The sequence below is a fragment of the Carcharhinus amblyrhynchos genome, chromosome 11 (genome assembly GCF_965287045.1).
Source record: "Carcharhinus amblyrhynchos chromosome 11, sCarAmb.v2.hapA, whole genome shotgun sequence".
In the NCBI taxonomy this organism is placed as follows: domain Eukaryota; kingdom Metazoa; phylum Chordata; class Chondrichthyes; order Carcharhiniformes; family Carcharhinidae; genus Carcharhinus; species Carcharhinus amblyrhynchos.
This window is the reverse complement of record NC_137334.1, coordinates 35795506-35809969: the sequence shown is the minus strand read 5'-3', so window position 1 is coordinate 35809969 and position 14464 is coordinate 35795506. Positions and strand designations below refer to the sequence as shown.

At 39.0% G+C, this 14464-nt stretch overlaps 1 protein-coding gene across 1 annotated transcript in view; it reads left to right on the top strand.

The window, feature by feature from the left end:
• Positions 1-14464, top strand: part of itgav (integrin, alpha V) — a 128938-nt gene that overhangs the window by 85389 nt on the left and 29085 nt on the right. Inside the window, exons 18-23 of the mRNA XM_080198855.1 lie at positions 3626-3763; positions 4646-4713; positions 4868-5015; positions 6706-6798; positions 9287-9366; positions 13621-13701. Coding sequence (XP_080054981.1) covers positions 3626-3763; positions 4646-4713; positions 4868-5015; positions 6706-6798; positions 9287-9366; positions 13621-13701 — 608 coding nt within the window. The remainder of the gene's footprint in view (positions 1-3625; positions 3764-4645; positions 4714-4867; positions 5016-6705; positions 6799-9286; positions 9367-13620; positions 13702-14464) is intronic.

Here is a 14464-nt window from a genome sequence, read left to right as displayed (position 1 = left end):
GAATTCTCTGGCTGTTCATGCCTCACGGCAGCTGCAGTAAGAACGGATAATTTGGCGCTCTGTCAAATCTCTATTCACTGCAGCTGGACCCAAGAATCCCAACTGAGGATGGGTTCAGAGAATCTGGCCCTGCATTCATCCCTGCTGAATTGGTGATATGAGCCATTGCACATCACATGGAGTGGAGCCTATGTCTTCTCACAGGACAGAGATAACAATATAAGAGTGGATTATACCTGGAATGTTTTCTCACGTTGGTAGGCAATCTGCTAAAGAATTAATTTGTAGGTGTGCCAAATGAGCTTTTATTTGTAGAGATATCAGGAAAGACCACCCCCTCACCCCCACCCACCACTACCACAACCATCACCATGACCATTGGTGCAACGATAAATTTTGAGCTTTGAGAAAATATGTAGGTCATATCATTTCTAAATCTTTGATTACATCAGTTCCTATGTATTAATCATTTTGAGTCCCCCAAATGTCAGTAGCACTCTGCTTTTTTTAAGTGTAAATTTTACTGCTGGGACACACTTTATTTCAAACTGTGGTATTTTGAACCATTAGTGTTTAGCATTGAAAAATTTCATTATGCAACAGTTTAATTACTTAATTCAAGCCTATTAAAAATGTGAATTGCACAAAATTACTTATAGGATAAGGAACAAAACTGGACAAGTAGCATTAAGATACAGATCAGCTATAATTTAACTGAAGGGATTGAATGGCCTACTCTTGTTCCTGTGCTCCTATCTAATGAATGGGGCTTGGCACATCTGTGCGAGTATTCATGCATCAAGCTCTTTCTTTAGCCCATTTGAACTAGTCCAGTTTTCAAAGAACTATTTGTCAACTAAATTAATGGCTCAATTAGTACCTCTCCATTTTCTGCAACGTTCGAGGCTAAATGTTATCAGGTCCAGCAACCTAAAGTGCCTCAAACCAGCAAATGCCATTTACATTCAAGGAATCTGTACCTAAAGCATTTGAACCTACTGCTGTATCATCTTCAATAGTGAAAATGAATACAAAATATATTTGCGTTTCAGCTATTTCCTACCCCTTAATCCTAATCACCATGCTGAATTTTTAAAAGGACCTATGTGGCTTTTCTGGTTTCTAAGAAAAAGCTTTACCATAGGAATGCTGCCGGATCAGTTGTATTTTTTCCAATGCATTTTTGGTATTCAGTTGTGGCTTTAATGAATTTCAGCAGTATCTGATGCATACAATCTTGCCATTGTTTTATACATTGTGAAATATTTATTTTTCATAGGGCTACTTTCCCTACTTAGCTTCATTAAAACATTTAGATTTCAACGTAGCACCTCCTCCCCTTTATGAAAAAGACATGAGATCTTCTGACTATATACTTTATTTTTCTTTTCTATAACTTCCAACAACCAGCACATCTTAATACCTCTTTCTGAAGCATTTATTTATTCCTGAAAATTGGATCCATTCCTATAGCAGGTACAAAGTTGTCTGCAGCAATAATTTTTTCAACCAAATGAAATCTAATGAGACAATGACTGTTGACATTGAATTGAAGGGATGTTGGGAAATAAAATGTTCCCAACGGAAACAATTGCAGGAACAGAATCCATCATGTGTTTCATATCTGAAATATTAAAAAAAGAGTATGGGAAACAAGTTGCCATGGATAGTTCTTTGAGAGCTGTGCAGTTACAAAGATGGGCTGAGTAGCTTCCTTCTATGTTGTGAAATTCTACAGTTCCCATATTGAAATCAGATATCACCTCAGGAGTACATCATATTGAGCGAGGAAGAAATTCTTGCCAGCACCCACAACTATTTTCCCTGCCATACTATCTATTGACAAAGGTAACACATCCTAATTTCTGACAAATTATCTTTATTTCATAATACCCATGGCCTTTTTGGAGGTTGTGATGACGCATCAAACAGGATAAATGAAGTGATTGACAAAGCTTCTGGGGTCAAAGAAACCCCTGTATTCCTAGAGAATTTGGCAATGCATGAGCCAAATTTTAATCCTTGGAAAATGTTCAGTTGAGAAGCCTAAAGAAATCATAGCCCTGATGCTGAGAATCTATAATAGAGACCATTGCCTGATTCGCTTCTTGATGTTAATTAAAAAGCAGAATATATTGTTCATTCTGAGGGAATGCAGACTTGGAGTGGATTGATTGGCCCTTGCCTCAGTGCCAAGGTGAAGGATTTACCTGCAGAATGTGCTTCTCTTTCCTGGTGAACTGATGATGCATCTGTTTGCCACATCCTACAATGATGGCAACTGTCACTTGAACACTTGCAGTAGTTAACTGTATCATAATTCCAGGTGGCACTTCCCCAATTGAAGGCTGCTATCAGAATCTCTCACTACAGAAGAAATGGCCCATTTCCTGGATAGAAAAACACACTCGGCTTCACTCGCGTGCATACCGTCACTTTCTCTCTCCCCAGCACACACCCTCACTCTCATTCCCACAAGGACAGCACGGTGGCACTGTGGTTACTATTGCTGCCTCCCAACATCACAGACCTGGGTTTGATTCCTGGCTCAGGTCACTGTCTCTGCAGAGTCTGCACATCTCCCCATGTTCTGTGTGGGTTTCCTCCAGGTGCTGCAGTTTCCTTCCGCAGTCTGAAAGATGTACTGGTTGGGTGCATTTGCCATGCTAATTTCTCCCTCCTTATGCTCGAACAGATGCTAGAGTGTGGCGACTGGGGATTTTCATAGTAACTTCATTGCAGGGTTTGTGATACTAATACATTTAAAAAAACACACATGCCTCTCTCACTCCTGCCTGCACGGCCTGTCTCTCTCTCTCTGTCCCGCCTGCATGGCCTCTCTCTCTCTCTCTCTCTCTCTCTCTCACTCTCACTCCTGCCTGCGTGGCCTCACTCTGAAATTAAATGTAGACACAGTTGGAAATGGACAGTTGGTTCTTAGCAGGGAAATTTAAGTTTTTCAACAAAAAATGTTTAAAAACGAGCTCATCTTTTTTGAAAATTGATTAAACTGCATCTTCTGTTTTATACTTTATGCAAGAATATTTTTGTTGAATATTGACTGAATATGAACAGCTGCAAGTACCAAAGTACTTTCTTAAAAAAAGAAATGCCTATTGTACTGTAAGAGAGCTATTACAGTAGATCCTTTACTCGCTACAGTGTGTTCTGAAAATATGTTGACCTAACTTTCTGTAATGTGGCTTGACCCTGATTCCTATTTATGTGTAAGTTTTACTTGAAATAGCTGATCCAGAGATATTGGCAAGTAATCATTTTCATCATTGCTGGTGCATTCTGAAAAAAAAAGATATTGTGCAGTTGTATGTCATGGTGACACTTGACCTCCCCATGCAATTATGGAATCAGTTTTATGGTGATGTTTACACACCAAAACCCTCCTTTGCCTAACTTGTCCATCATGCCACTGGCGAACATGCAGGAGGGGGTCCCTTTATTGGGACTGGAAAATCCTGCCAGTTGGAAGAGTTGGAAAATCCTATCTTCAGTTGCTGAAATTTGAAATGGAGTATGTAGTATTTTTATCATTTGTCAGCTGAATGGAATTTATTTGTTTGAAGGACGTATCATTTATGAAGTGAAGTGTTTATCTTTTAATTCATAGGATGAGAACGAGTTCAGAGACAAATTGGCTCCCATTGATATATACATGGAATACAGCCTAGATTTAAAAGCTGCAATGGCAAAGAATGGACTGCAACCAATCCTCAATCAATTTGCCCCAAATAATATCACCAAACAGGTCAGTAGCCTACACATTTCCCTCTTCATGAACTTATCTAGTTTTCTGCATGTTTGGTGATTTTTTTTCTTGTATGTGCTTTTTAACCCAATGGTTTTAAGGTGCTAAATGTTGCTAAAATTAACTTATATCCCTTTCTTCAATTTATTTCTCTCTGTGCCTTTTCCCAAAGCCCTCCAAATACTCAGGCCATGGACCATTCCCTGGCCAATAAAGCAGGTAAGGAGTCTGATTGACCCGTGCATCACTGTAACCAAACTTGTTTTAGGAGGTGCGCGAGAACAGCCTGGTTCTGCAATTAAACGTACCTGCCTTGGAAGGGAGTTGCCAGGTTTCAACTCATTACTGTTTCATTTTTCTTTCTCCATGTCCTCCCTCGCTGATGCATACCTGAGATAGGAACTCTATGTAATGGAAACTTTTTAATTTGCTTTTCCCAATAATACATATAGATGCATTTTGGGAATTTTTAGTGCATGATAGTTTTTTGAACAAACTTTGAGAATCATTTTAGTTAGCTTGCTAACAGCAAAATCATTTACTTACGGTACATGACTTTGTTTTGGTCAAACCACAGTATGTGCGGGAGCTTGAAATAAAACCATTTTTCTGACGGTTAATCTTACTGCTGTTTGTGTTTTTTGGTGATTGCTACAATGCAAAGTTTGAATTCTCTACTGACTATGGAAAATTGTTATGTGACTCCTTACAAAATTCTTCTCAACTATGTTAGTTAGCACAGGAATTAACACTAAATTTTTCTCATGAAATCATTTGTTCCAAATTAAGTCAAGTTGTATTCTGGGGACCAAGCATGATTTAACCAAACTACTGTTCCATTTATGAATCATTATTTGATTGGTGTTTTCTTTCCCTTTTCAGGCACGCATTTTACTGGATTGTGGTGATGACAACATCTGTAAACCTGATCTTAAACTCTCTGTGCAAGGGTAGGTTCACATAATTGAAACAGGCATTTTTTTAATCCTGTTATTACAACATTTTTTAACTAGATTTTTCCAACAGGTCTGTTATAGGTTGCTGTCTGGTACTTGATCCTCTCAATTTAAAATTGTCCTTACCTATGGCTCATTTCTTTTTCAGGGATCGAAAGCAGCTGTACATTGGAGATGACAATCCCTTAACTCTGACTATAAATGCACAAAATGAAGGTGAAGGAGCCTATGAAGCTGGATTGTACATCGTGTTACCACCACACGCAGATTATGTTGGGGTTGTTCGCAACAATAACGTAGGCAATTTGAACCTTTTGTGTATTAAAATTGTGTGTCTTGCCAAGATAACGTGGATTTTATATTAAATTTATGTAATAGTAAAACTCAAATCTATCACGCATGTAAATATAACATAAACTTCCAGAACAATTCCTTATGTTTTCACTAAATGTAGCAGACGTGTAATTTTAGAATGTTTTAAAAATACTATGAGGTTTTAAAATAACCTACACTGTGGATGATCTCATGAGAAATGTGTTTGTCACTAATGAGTGGAATTTAATACCCCTTCTCTCTGGTGGCATAATTGAAGACAGGTGGAGAAAATTAATCAAATGGGAGAGTGTGGACCAGGCCCCACCGCTTTCTCATGTCTACCTGACTAAGTCTAGGGCAGAAAGATTCATGGATAGCCTTCCTGCTCAGATATTAATTGAGGACCTAAAGTAGTCAATTCATGCAGGGGGAGGGGGGTGAGGGGTCACAATGTCCATGGGGAAGGAGGCCTTAAATTTAACTTTGAGATAAAGCACACCCTGATTTCAAATTCCCAGCATTGCCGGTATGTTTAGGCCCTACCCTTCAGCCAGCTGTGAGATCCTCACCAGCACTCTAAAATTCTACAGACTGCTGTGTAATCAGGTGAAAAAAAAGGTTACTGTAGTCAGCAAGTTTCACACAGCTTTTGTCACCTGATTCAATACTACAATTTTGGGAAGATTGCATCAATGTTGTTTAAAACATGGAAATTAGATTAGAATTTTTACTAGTAATGAAAGCTGAAAGTGGTAACTTAGATCATTTATATTGACACATAAGGGATAAATAAGGAACATGAAACCAGAAGTATTCTTTAAAGTGCAGCTTTACTAATTCACAGTGAAAATGATAGACTGCCTGAAAATTGTGCTAGAAACATTATATAAAAAGTACAAAAAAACCCACTCTCAGTTTAGGGAATTTGGCATTACACCCTGTTCAACAATCAAGGTCATCATCAAATTGAAATATATAATTAGAAAACTATGTATCGTAAGTACAACTCAAGCTTCTTCAATGGCACTTGATATCTTAAATAGAGGCTTTAATGGAGTTAGTGTTGGAAACACGACTGAAATTTAGGGACATCTCTGCCCACCACACAGTGCGATTTCTGGCAGCGGGGGGGGAAGTTCGACATTGGCCAGCAGTGGGAGATGTCTGTGGTCTTTTGCATTGTTTGCGGGCTGCGTTACGGGGTGAGGGTGGGAAATGGTATTAGAGAGCTGTATATAGAAATTGCTCAAAGAATGAGTACATCTGCAATGAAAAACCGAAAAGTCTGGCATGGAAATATCACAGGAAGCTGAATGGTATATATTCCATTGGCAAAACATGGAAGTAGGAAGACAGCTATTCAATTAATTTTGACTGTTTACTTATTTAACATTTACTTACTAGATTGTGCTATTGTACTTGCAAACTGAAGAATTAGCGTAACCTTGTAAAAGATTCAAAATAACACAATTAAAATTCTAGAATGTATACTTGTTTCCATATACAAACAAGCTCCTGGGTTGCACCTGTGTAAATGTGGGCACAGGTTGACTGTTAAGCAATTATATGATTATGTCTAATACTGCAGGAACTAAGATTTTAAGAAGATGTTATGAGGTAAGCTCTTTAAATACAATTGATGCTAAAAACAGTGGATACTTTATTTTTCAGAGTCTCGCGAAATTGTCCTGTGCTTACATGGCAGAAAATGAAACCCGGACTGTAGTTTGTGATCTTGGAAATCCTATGAAAGCAGGAACAAATGTAAGAAATATAATGTTGATATTTGGAGGAATTATCACCCGTGATCTTGCTAGTGACATTGTATCAATACAGATATAGTTCCTTGTATCACTTACCATCCACATTTCCCTTTTATTCCTCCTCCTATATATGATGTTGGGGGGTAAAAAAACTATCCTCTAATTCATTTATAATTGCACTTCCAAAATTTCAACAGTCTAATCTTTGGCTCTCTATTTGCCACACATTTCTGCAGCTACTGATTTGCTTAACCACACCTCACCTCCATCTTTGGTGCTGTCAGCAGAATAATTATTCTATCTCACTCTGGCCATTTCACCCTGAATTTCTCTAGGTAATGCCCTCGTGATCCAAGGGATGAAATTAAAAAGGTATAGCGGATAACTTGTTTAGCCATCTACCATTGGATCTGGGTGGACTGATTAAAACCCTGTCGGGTCCTGCTCTCATCTGCAAAAACTGTTCACTATTCCAGAACCGTTCTGGAATGCAAAAGTAATTCCTTGCTGCTTTTTCAACTGCAGATTGTCATCTTCAACTCCTGACCCTCATTTTGAAATGCAGGTGTGAGGAAGTCATAGATTTCCTTGTAACAAAGATTGAGACCATCCAATCTGTCTTTGTCACATCTTTCTTCCACTTCCCCCTGGCCAAAATTCCTCTAATGCTCCCCTGCTCTAACCCTGAGCTCACACACCTTTCTCTTTCTTTCCTATCTACTGCCCCCTCTGAATTGATTTATTATTGTCATGTAATAGTATACCATGAAAAGCATTGTTTCTTGTGTGCTATACAGACAATGCATGCCATTCATAGAGAAGGAAATGAGAAGGTGCAAATGTAGTGTTATAGTCATAACTAGAGTGCAGAGAAAGATCATTACTATAAGGTAGGTCCATTCAAAAGTCTGACGGCAGCAGGAAAGAAGCTGTTCTTGAGTCAGTCAGTGCATGATCTCCAAACTTTTGTACCTTTTTCCCAACAGCATAAGGTGGAAGAGATTATGTCCAGAGTGCACCAAGTCCTATGCTGGCTGCTTTTCCGAGGCAGTGGGAAATGTAGACAGAGTCAGTGGATGGGTGCCTGGTTTGCGTGGTAGACTGGCTTCGTTCACGACCCTTTGTAGTTTCTTGTGGGCTTGGTCAGAGCAGGAGCCAAACTAAGCTGTGATACCAATCCAGAAAGGTTGCTTTCTATGGTGCATCTGTAAAAGTTATCACTGGAAGGGTTCTTCTGCTTTCCACTTTTTAGTAAATGTTGCTGCGCCTTGGGTGAGCGTGCCGGTGTCACTTTTGATCCCAGGTTGAGCCTCTGACCTTATATTTATGCCTTCTATAAGACCACCTATTTCCACTTCCACAGCATCACCCAACTTCACCCATCTCAGCTCATCTGCTACTAAAACCTTTATTTGCGCCTTTGTTACCTCTGGACTTTGCTATTCCAATGCACTTCTGGCAGATCTGCCCTCTGTAAACTTGAGGTCATCCAAAACTCTACTGCCCATGTCTAATGTACCAAGTCTCATTCGCTCATCATTCCTTTGCTTGCTGGCCTATGTTGGCTCCCAGTTAAATGCTATCTTGAATTTGACATTCTCATCCTTATTTCTAACTCCTTCTATGACTTGCCTCTTCCTGTTTCTGTAATCTTCTTCAGCCTCATAACACTCTGAGGTAAAAGTGCTCCTCTAATTCTGGCTTTTTGCACATTTCCAGTTTTAATGGCATAACTACTGGTGGCCTTGCCTTCAATTGATTAGGCCACAAATTCTAGAATACTATCATCTCTGTTTCTCTATCACTCTTTCCTCCCTCAAGACATCTCTTAAAACCTACAGCTTCGATCAAGATTTTCTAATAAGATTTACACTAGATCACTTAAGATTTTGTCACTAATACAAATGATAAGTTACTGCAGTTTTAAGGAACTACTGCACCAACATTTTGACTCATCTGGCCTAATATCTCCTTTTGTGGCTTAGTGCCATATTTTGTTTTGTAATGTTTCTCTGAAGCATTTTGGGATGTTTGATTATGATAAAGGTGCTATATAAATATAAGTTGTTGTTAAATTAAATAGCTTAATAATTTTGATCAGCATACTCATCAGACAGGACTGCCAAGATCAGGCCTGAAACCTGCTATGGTGAACACGTATGAAAAGCAAGGCCCTTTCTGCTGGCCTTTGAACACACAATGCCAGATCTAATCTGGATTCGGGACTGAAACTAAAGAAAATGATGGTGAACTCTGGCAGAGGCAGTGGATCTTTTGTTTTACTATACTTTGCATGTGCCTGTCAATTTCTGGCCTGTTGCATTTTGGGCTATCTGACTTTCCTTTGGGATGAGACAAGATATAGACATGGAAAAACATGTCATTGAGCAACTCTTCAGCTCCTTTACAGGCACACTAGCAGCAGAATCCAGTGGTCAATGTGCTTTATTGAAGAGTTGAAGGATTTAAAATTGATATTTGTTTCTTAGCTCTGGGCTGGTCTTCGATTCAGTGTACGTGAGCTGCAAGAAGCTGAGGCAGCAGTTACCTTTGACCTGCAAATCCGAAGGTAGGTTTCTGTCTAATTTGGATCTCGTCTGTTATTGTATTTGTTTGACATTATAGCTTATGAGCAGGTTAATGAGAACCATGCCTTTGTTTCTTTCCATCACTTGGGATAAATGAATGAAGCATGAAGCAACTACTACGCCAATATTTTTTGTCTCCGCATTGTTCCCGGGGTGTCTTAATTACCTTGCATGCTTCTTAACAACCATTAAACTGATTGCAAGTATTGAAAAGGAGTCAAATCTAGGAGTAAACTAGATAACCATTTTACACAGTGGGTTGTTTTAACATATCAACTCCATCCCTCACCTGGCTTTTTGAGGTTGAGTCAGGCTATTTGCAAGCTTGGTGCTATATCTCATCTCAGGATGGCTTATAATCCCAACCCTGCCATCACTAAAGCTGCCTGCTTCCACCTCCATTATATCATCTAATCCTGTCCATGCCTTAGCTTATCTGCTGCAGGAGCCCTCATCAATGCCTTAATGACTTAATTTTCAAATGCCTTTGGGAGTGAGGTCAGGTGTAGGTGTGCTTTGAAAATTATGCTACTGTATGATGTGTCAGTCTTCCAGTGCCTCCAGAACAAGCTGCTATTTTCAGAGCGGTGCCAATAATTCTCACCTCAAATTAATGTCCTGTTAGTCTCATCGAAGACCTTTAATTGAGGCCAGGAGATTATTTCGAAAGTGAACAAATTGTGCATCTGATAAGATGAGGAGGAATCTTTTCACCAACATAGTGGTGAATCTTTCCAATTTTTTACTGCAGAGCTGTGGAGGTTTAGTCATTGAGTATGTTCGAGACAGAGATCAATAGATTTCTACAAAATTAAAGATCCCAAGGAATAGGTGTTAGTTCAGGAAAATGGAGTTGACTTAGAATATCAGCCATGATTTAGTTGAATGCCAGAGATAGGTCGAGAGGCTGAATGGACAGGCAATGTGGGGAACCATTAAGTGATGAGGCTGATTGGTACATGTGAAGGAAAACTAGGGTTATTCAAACAGAGCGGTCAAGTACTTTGTGATTGGTTACTTGCATGCGCATGATGCTGCTGGCGCTCTGATTTGCCTGTCTGCTCCATTCTGCAAGCCTGTCATGGGCGCTGTTTGCTTTTAAGCATTGCAATCTGGAACCTGTTCCTGCCTGTGTGCAATGCCTGGTGTGGGTGATGAACTTACTTCCGCCTGGTTAGTGGCTTTCAGGAACAGGGCAAAGCAATTGGTCAGAACACAGAAAATATATGGGAATGGACTCATGTTCCCAAATCCAGACTGAAGCCAAACCTCTAGACTTGACCACTTAAATGCCTTTGTGACCAGCCTCCCATCTTCTATCCTGTATAAACATAAGGTGATCTAAAACTCTACTGTCTGCATCCTAAAGTCCTGTTCATCCATCAACCCTGCACTCCCTATATCATATTGGCTCCCAGTTGAACAATGCTTTGATTTTTAAAATACTCATCCTTGTTTTTAAATCTTTCCACCATCTTGTCCCTTTCTATTGCAGTAAGCTCCTCCAATTTTATAACATCCTGAAATATCTGCACTCCATTGATTCTGAACTCTTACATATTTCTGATTTTTAATTAATCCATCACTGATGGGTGGGTCTTCAGTCATGAGGCATTGCTCTGGAATTGCCTCCTTAAACATTTCGATCTCAATTCCTTCTTTAAAATGCTCCTTAAAGCCTGTCTTTTTGACTAAGCTTTTGGTCGTGTGTCCTTGTGTGGCTGGGTGTCAAATTTTGTTTGATAACACTCCTATGTATGCCCTTGGGGTATTTTATTTCATTAATGACACTATATGATGGCAATTGTTTTGTTCTGAAGCTGAGGAAAGTATTTGAAGCAGAGACCAGTCAACATTTAAGAATGGGTTAGGTAGATGGTTGAAAGAAACGAGAATAAAGGTATGTGGAAACAAGGCAAGGACATAAAATTAGGGCTATTGGTTTTTTGGACAAGGACTGATTGCTGTCAATAGAAATTGCATCTAAAATCTTACATCTGGTATATATATCTATTGAAAAGGGAAAAAAAATTAACACTTGATCATGTTGTTGCAATGCCTTCATGTACTTCACACAAAGTTATTCTTGGAATGCAGTGATTGTATTTCCTGAACTTGAAGCATCCATTATCCATTGTCCCAACTGACGAGATAGTGGGAGTTTGGTTCCTGCAGGAGATTTAAATGCCAAACATCTGAAATAGGGCACCCATTTCTGGTTCTGTTGGAGATGGAACAAGGGGTGGGTGCCCAGTCTACTTTCAGGAAACAGGTCATTCATTGGAACAATTTAAGGAAGCTGCTGTTCAATTTTAAGAATGCTTTGATTTTTAACCAAGTGGATTGGGTTCTTCAGGGAAACTCCACAGATGAAAGGAGGTGAAGAGGGCTAGATCCACAAGGTAACTGTATAAACACACTGTGTGGGCCAAAAGGAGTAGGAATGTTTTTTTTCCAGCCCAACAAACTTTCTTGTAAACATGCATCCTGTATGATCAGTGAAATTTCCAATCACTGACTCCCGATCTCCCCTGCAAATTCTGACTCCCTTCTGACCTTTTTCTGAGTCAACCCCCAACAAAATCCACAGGCAGCTAAGTCTCTCAACCAAACTGGTTTTTGGGCAGGGAAAATAGTTTTCCAAGAATAAAAATATGTCACACAGTGAAAACTCCACAGGGTTTGGGAAAAATAAAGATTTTGTGTTTCTTGACCATAACCCCTCCTCAACCTCATGGCCGTAAAACTCCACCCCAGTGAATATCAGAGCCATTGATTCTGAATTAGTCCATGTGGCAGTCGAAGTAGGCTACACAGTTAGTGACTGATTAAGGGAATAATGGGAAATATTGGTTCTTAAATCAAAAAGGATGAATTAAAATACCAATATCAAGGTATAGCATCTATAGAATGCATGAAATTGATAATGGGTTCTAAATTTAAGGCTGTTTTCAAATGGATAAGATATAAATTGAAACCAAAATCAAAATACTGAAGTTGCTGAAATAAAAACAGAAAATGCTGGAAATGCTTGAGAAATAAATTGATCAGACTAAATAAGGTTGAACTGTTAATGGGTAAAACTACAGACAAATGGTGAGAAGTTATCAAAGAATTATTTGGTGCTACACAGAATTATGAAATTACAATAGATAATAAGAAAATGATAACTTAATAAATGAACACTTTATTCATTTCCACAAGGGGGGAATAGCAAAATATACCAGGGATCCTAAAAGGGAGAACCTTAGTGGATGTCATCAAGTTCTTAATTAATAGTCATGTTGAAACCTCAAGACCAGATGGTTTCTATATCTAGTGTATTAAAAGAATTAAGTAAGGATGTTGTAACTGCATCCCAAATCATCTGGATTCAGGTATTCTGCCTTTGAATTGGAAAATAGTGCATTGTCAATGAAGGGGGAGAGGGATGGAGAAACAATAACAACAGACCTGTAAATTTTACAGCAGTTGTGGGGAAGTAATCTAGCAGAAGAGAGTAACTGAGCACTTGGGCAAGGAGAAATCAATCAAGCAATCATCATGAATTTGTGAAGGATATACAATATCTGATTACCTGATTTTTCTTTTGAAGAAGTCACTAGTGGTACAGATGAGTCTTTAGGTGGTGTCCATGTAAAATTAGAAGGCAAGTGATGAGATTTCACATAAATGATTGCGACAAAAAAGAGAATGCATGGAATTGATTGGGAGATAAAGGATTCATTCTTTGATTGGCATGATGTGACAAGTTGTGTTCTCCAGGGATATGTTCTGTTGCTTCAGCTTCATATTGATGACTTGGATAAAGGAACAGAATTGTATATCCAAGTTTGCAGATGACACCAAATGAGAAGATGCACCAAGTTGTGGGGATGGGTGAAGGAAGTTGCAACATAGACTAAGTGAATGGGCAAAACTATAGCAGATGAAGTAAAAAGTGGGAAAATTTAAGGTCGTCATTCTGGATCTTAAAAAGAGAATTTGGAATATTTTCATAATGGAGTGGTTCACATACGCAGATCATTAAAAGCTATGGAACAAAGTTGTGTAAATGGAATTAAAATAGAGATTCTAATTGAATGACAGAATAGGCTTGATGAGTTGAATGGCCTACTTCTGTTCCTAACTTCCTACATAAGTGTCAAAAACATCACACAATAGCGGTAAACATAATGACTTAGACTTTATTATTTCCTGTAGTTTATCACAATTTCTGTGCATTTAATTCACAGTTCCAACAAACATAATGCAACGAGTGATGTGGTTTCTTACACAGTTGATATTACTGTCCTGGCTCAAGTCGACATCCGAGGGTAAGAACTGCAAATTCAAACGTACATAAAAGTGCATTTACACTGAATGCTTTGTTTGATTCAAAGCTATTCTCAAAGTTCGGAAGTAAATGATCAGTGAAATAATTCATAGAGAATTATAAAGCTGTGTACAATATTGAAATTAACTTGAAAGAAGTTGGGGAATGGCTTCCTTCAGCAGAGATTATAAAATTAAACTTCAGTAAGAATGTGAAAATGCATGACAGCAAATAGACCACCTATATACACCCCCACCTCCCCACTGATGCGATGCATCAAGTGTTAAGACTAGTGGGTGGTGCATAGCAGTCAGTTTACTTGTCACCTTGTGCTTTCCACTCTCACTACTGGCTGTAATGAAAACTAAGTGCATAAACTCCTCCCACCAGCATGTAGCCTCTGCATTAGCAAGCTCTATGCAGTGCCTCCCTATGACAACATGTGTAAACTGGGTACCTCGTGTACATAAACCAAAGTGGACTCGGAGGAGGTCTGGGTTCCAGACATGTGCATACATCCCACTGGCGTGGTGTTACACCCTGATGCCTGTGAACCAGATCCCCAGTTATGGATAAAAAGCTCCACTGCCTTGTATTGGGAGAGAAGAATGCTGAAGGAATAAACCCTGTTAGAAAGTCTAGAGTGGAGCCCTGTAGGCTGAAATCTGTTGGCTATCAGGCAGTTTTCTGGTAATTGCTGCAGCAGAACTGATAGCAAATGCTTCTGGTCTCATCTTTTTCTTTTGCCAATACCAGCAATGCCA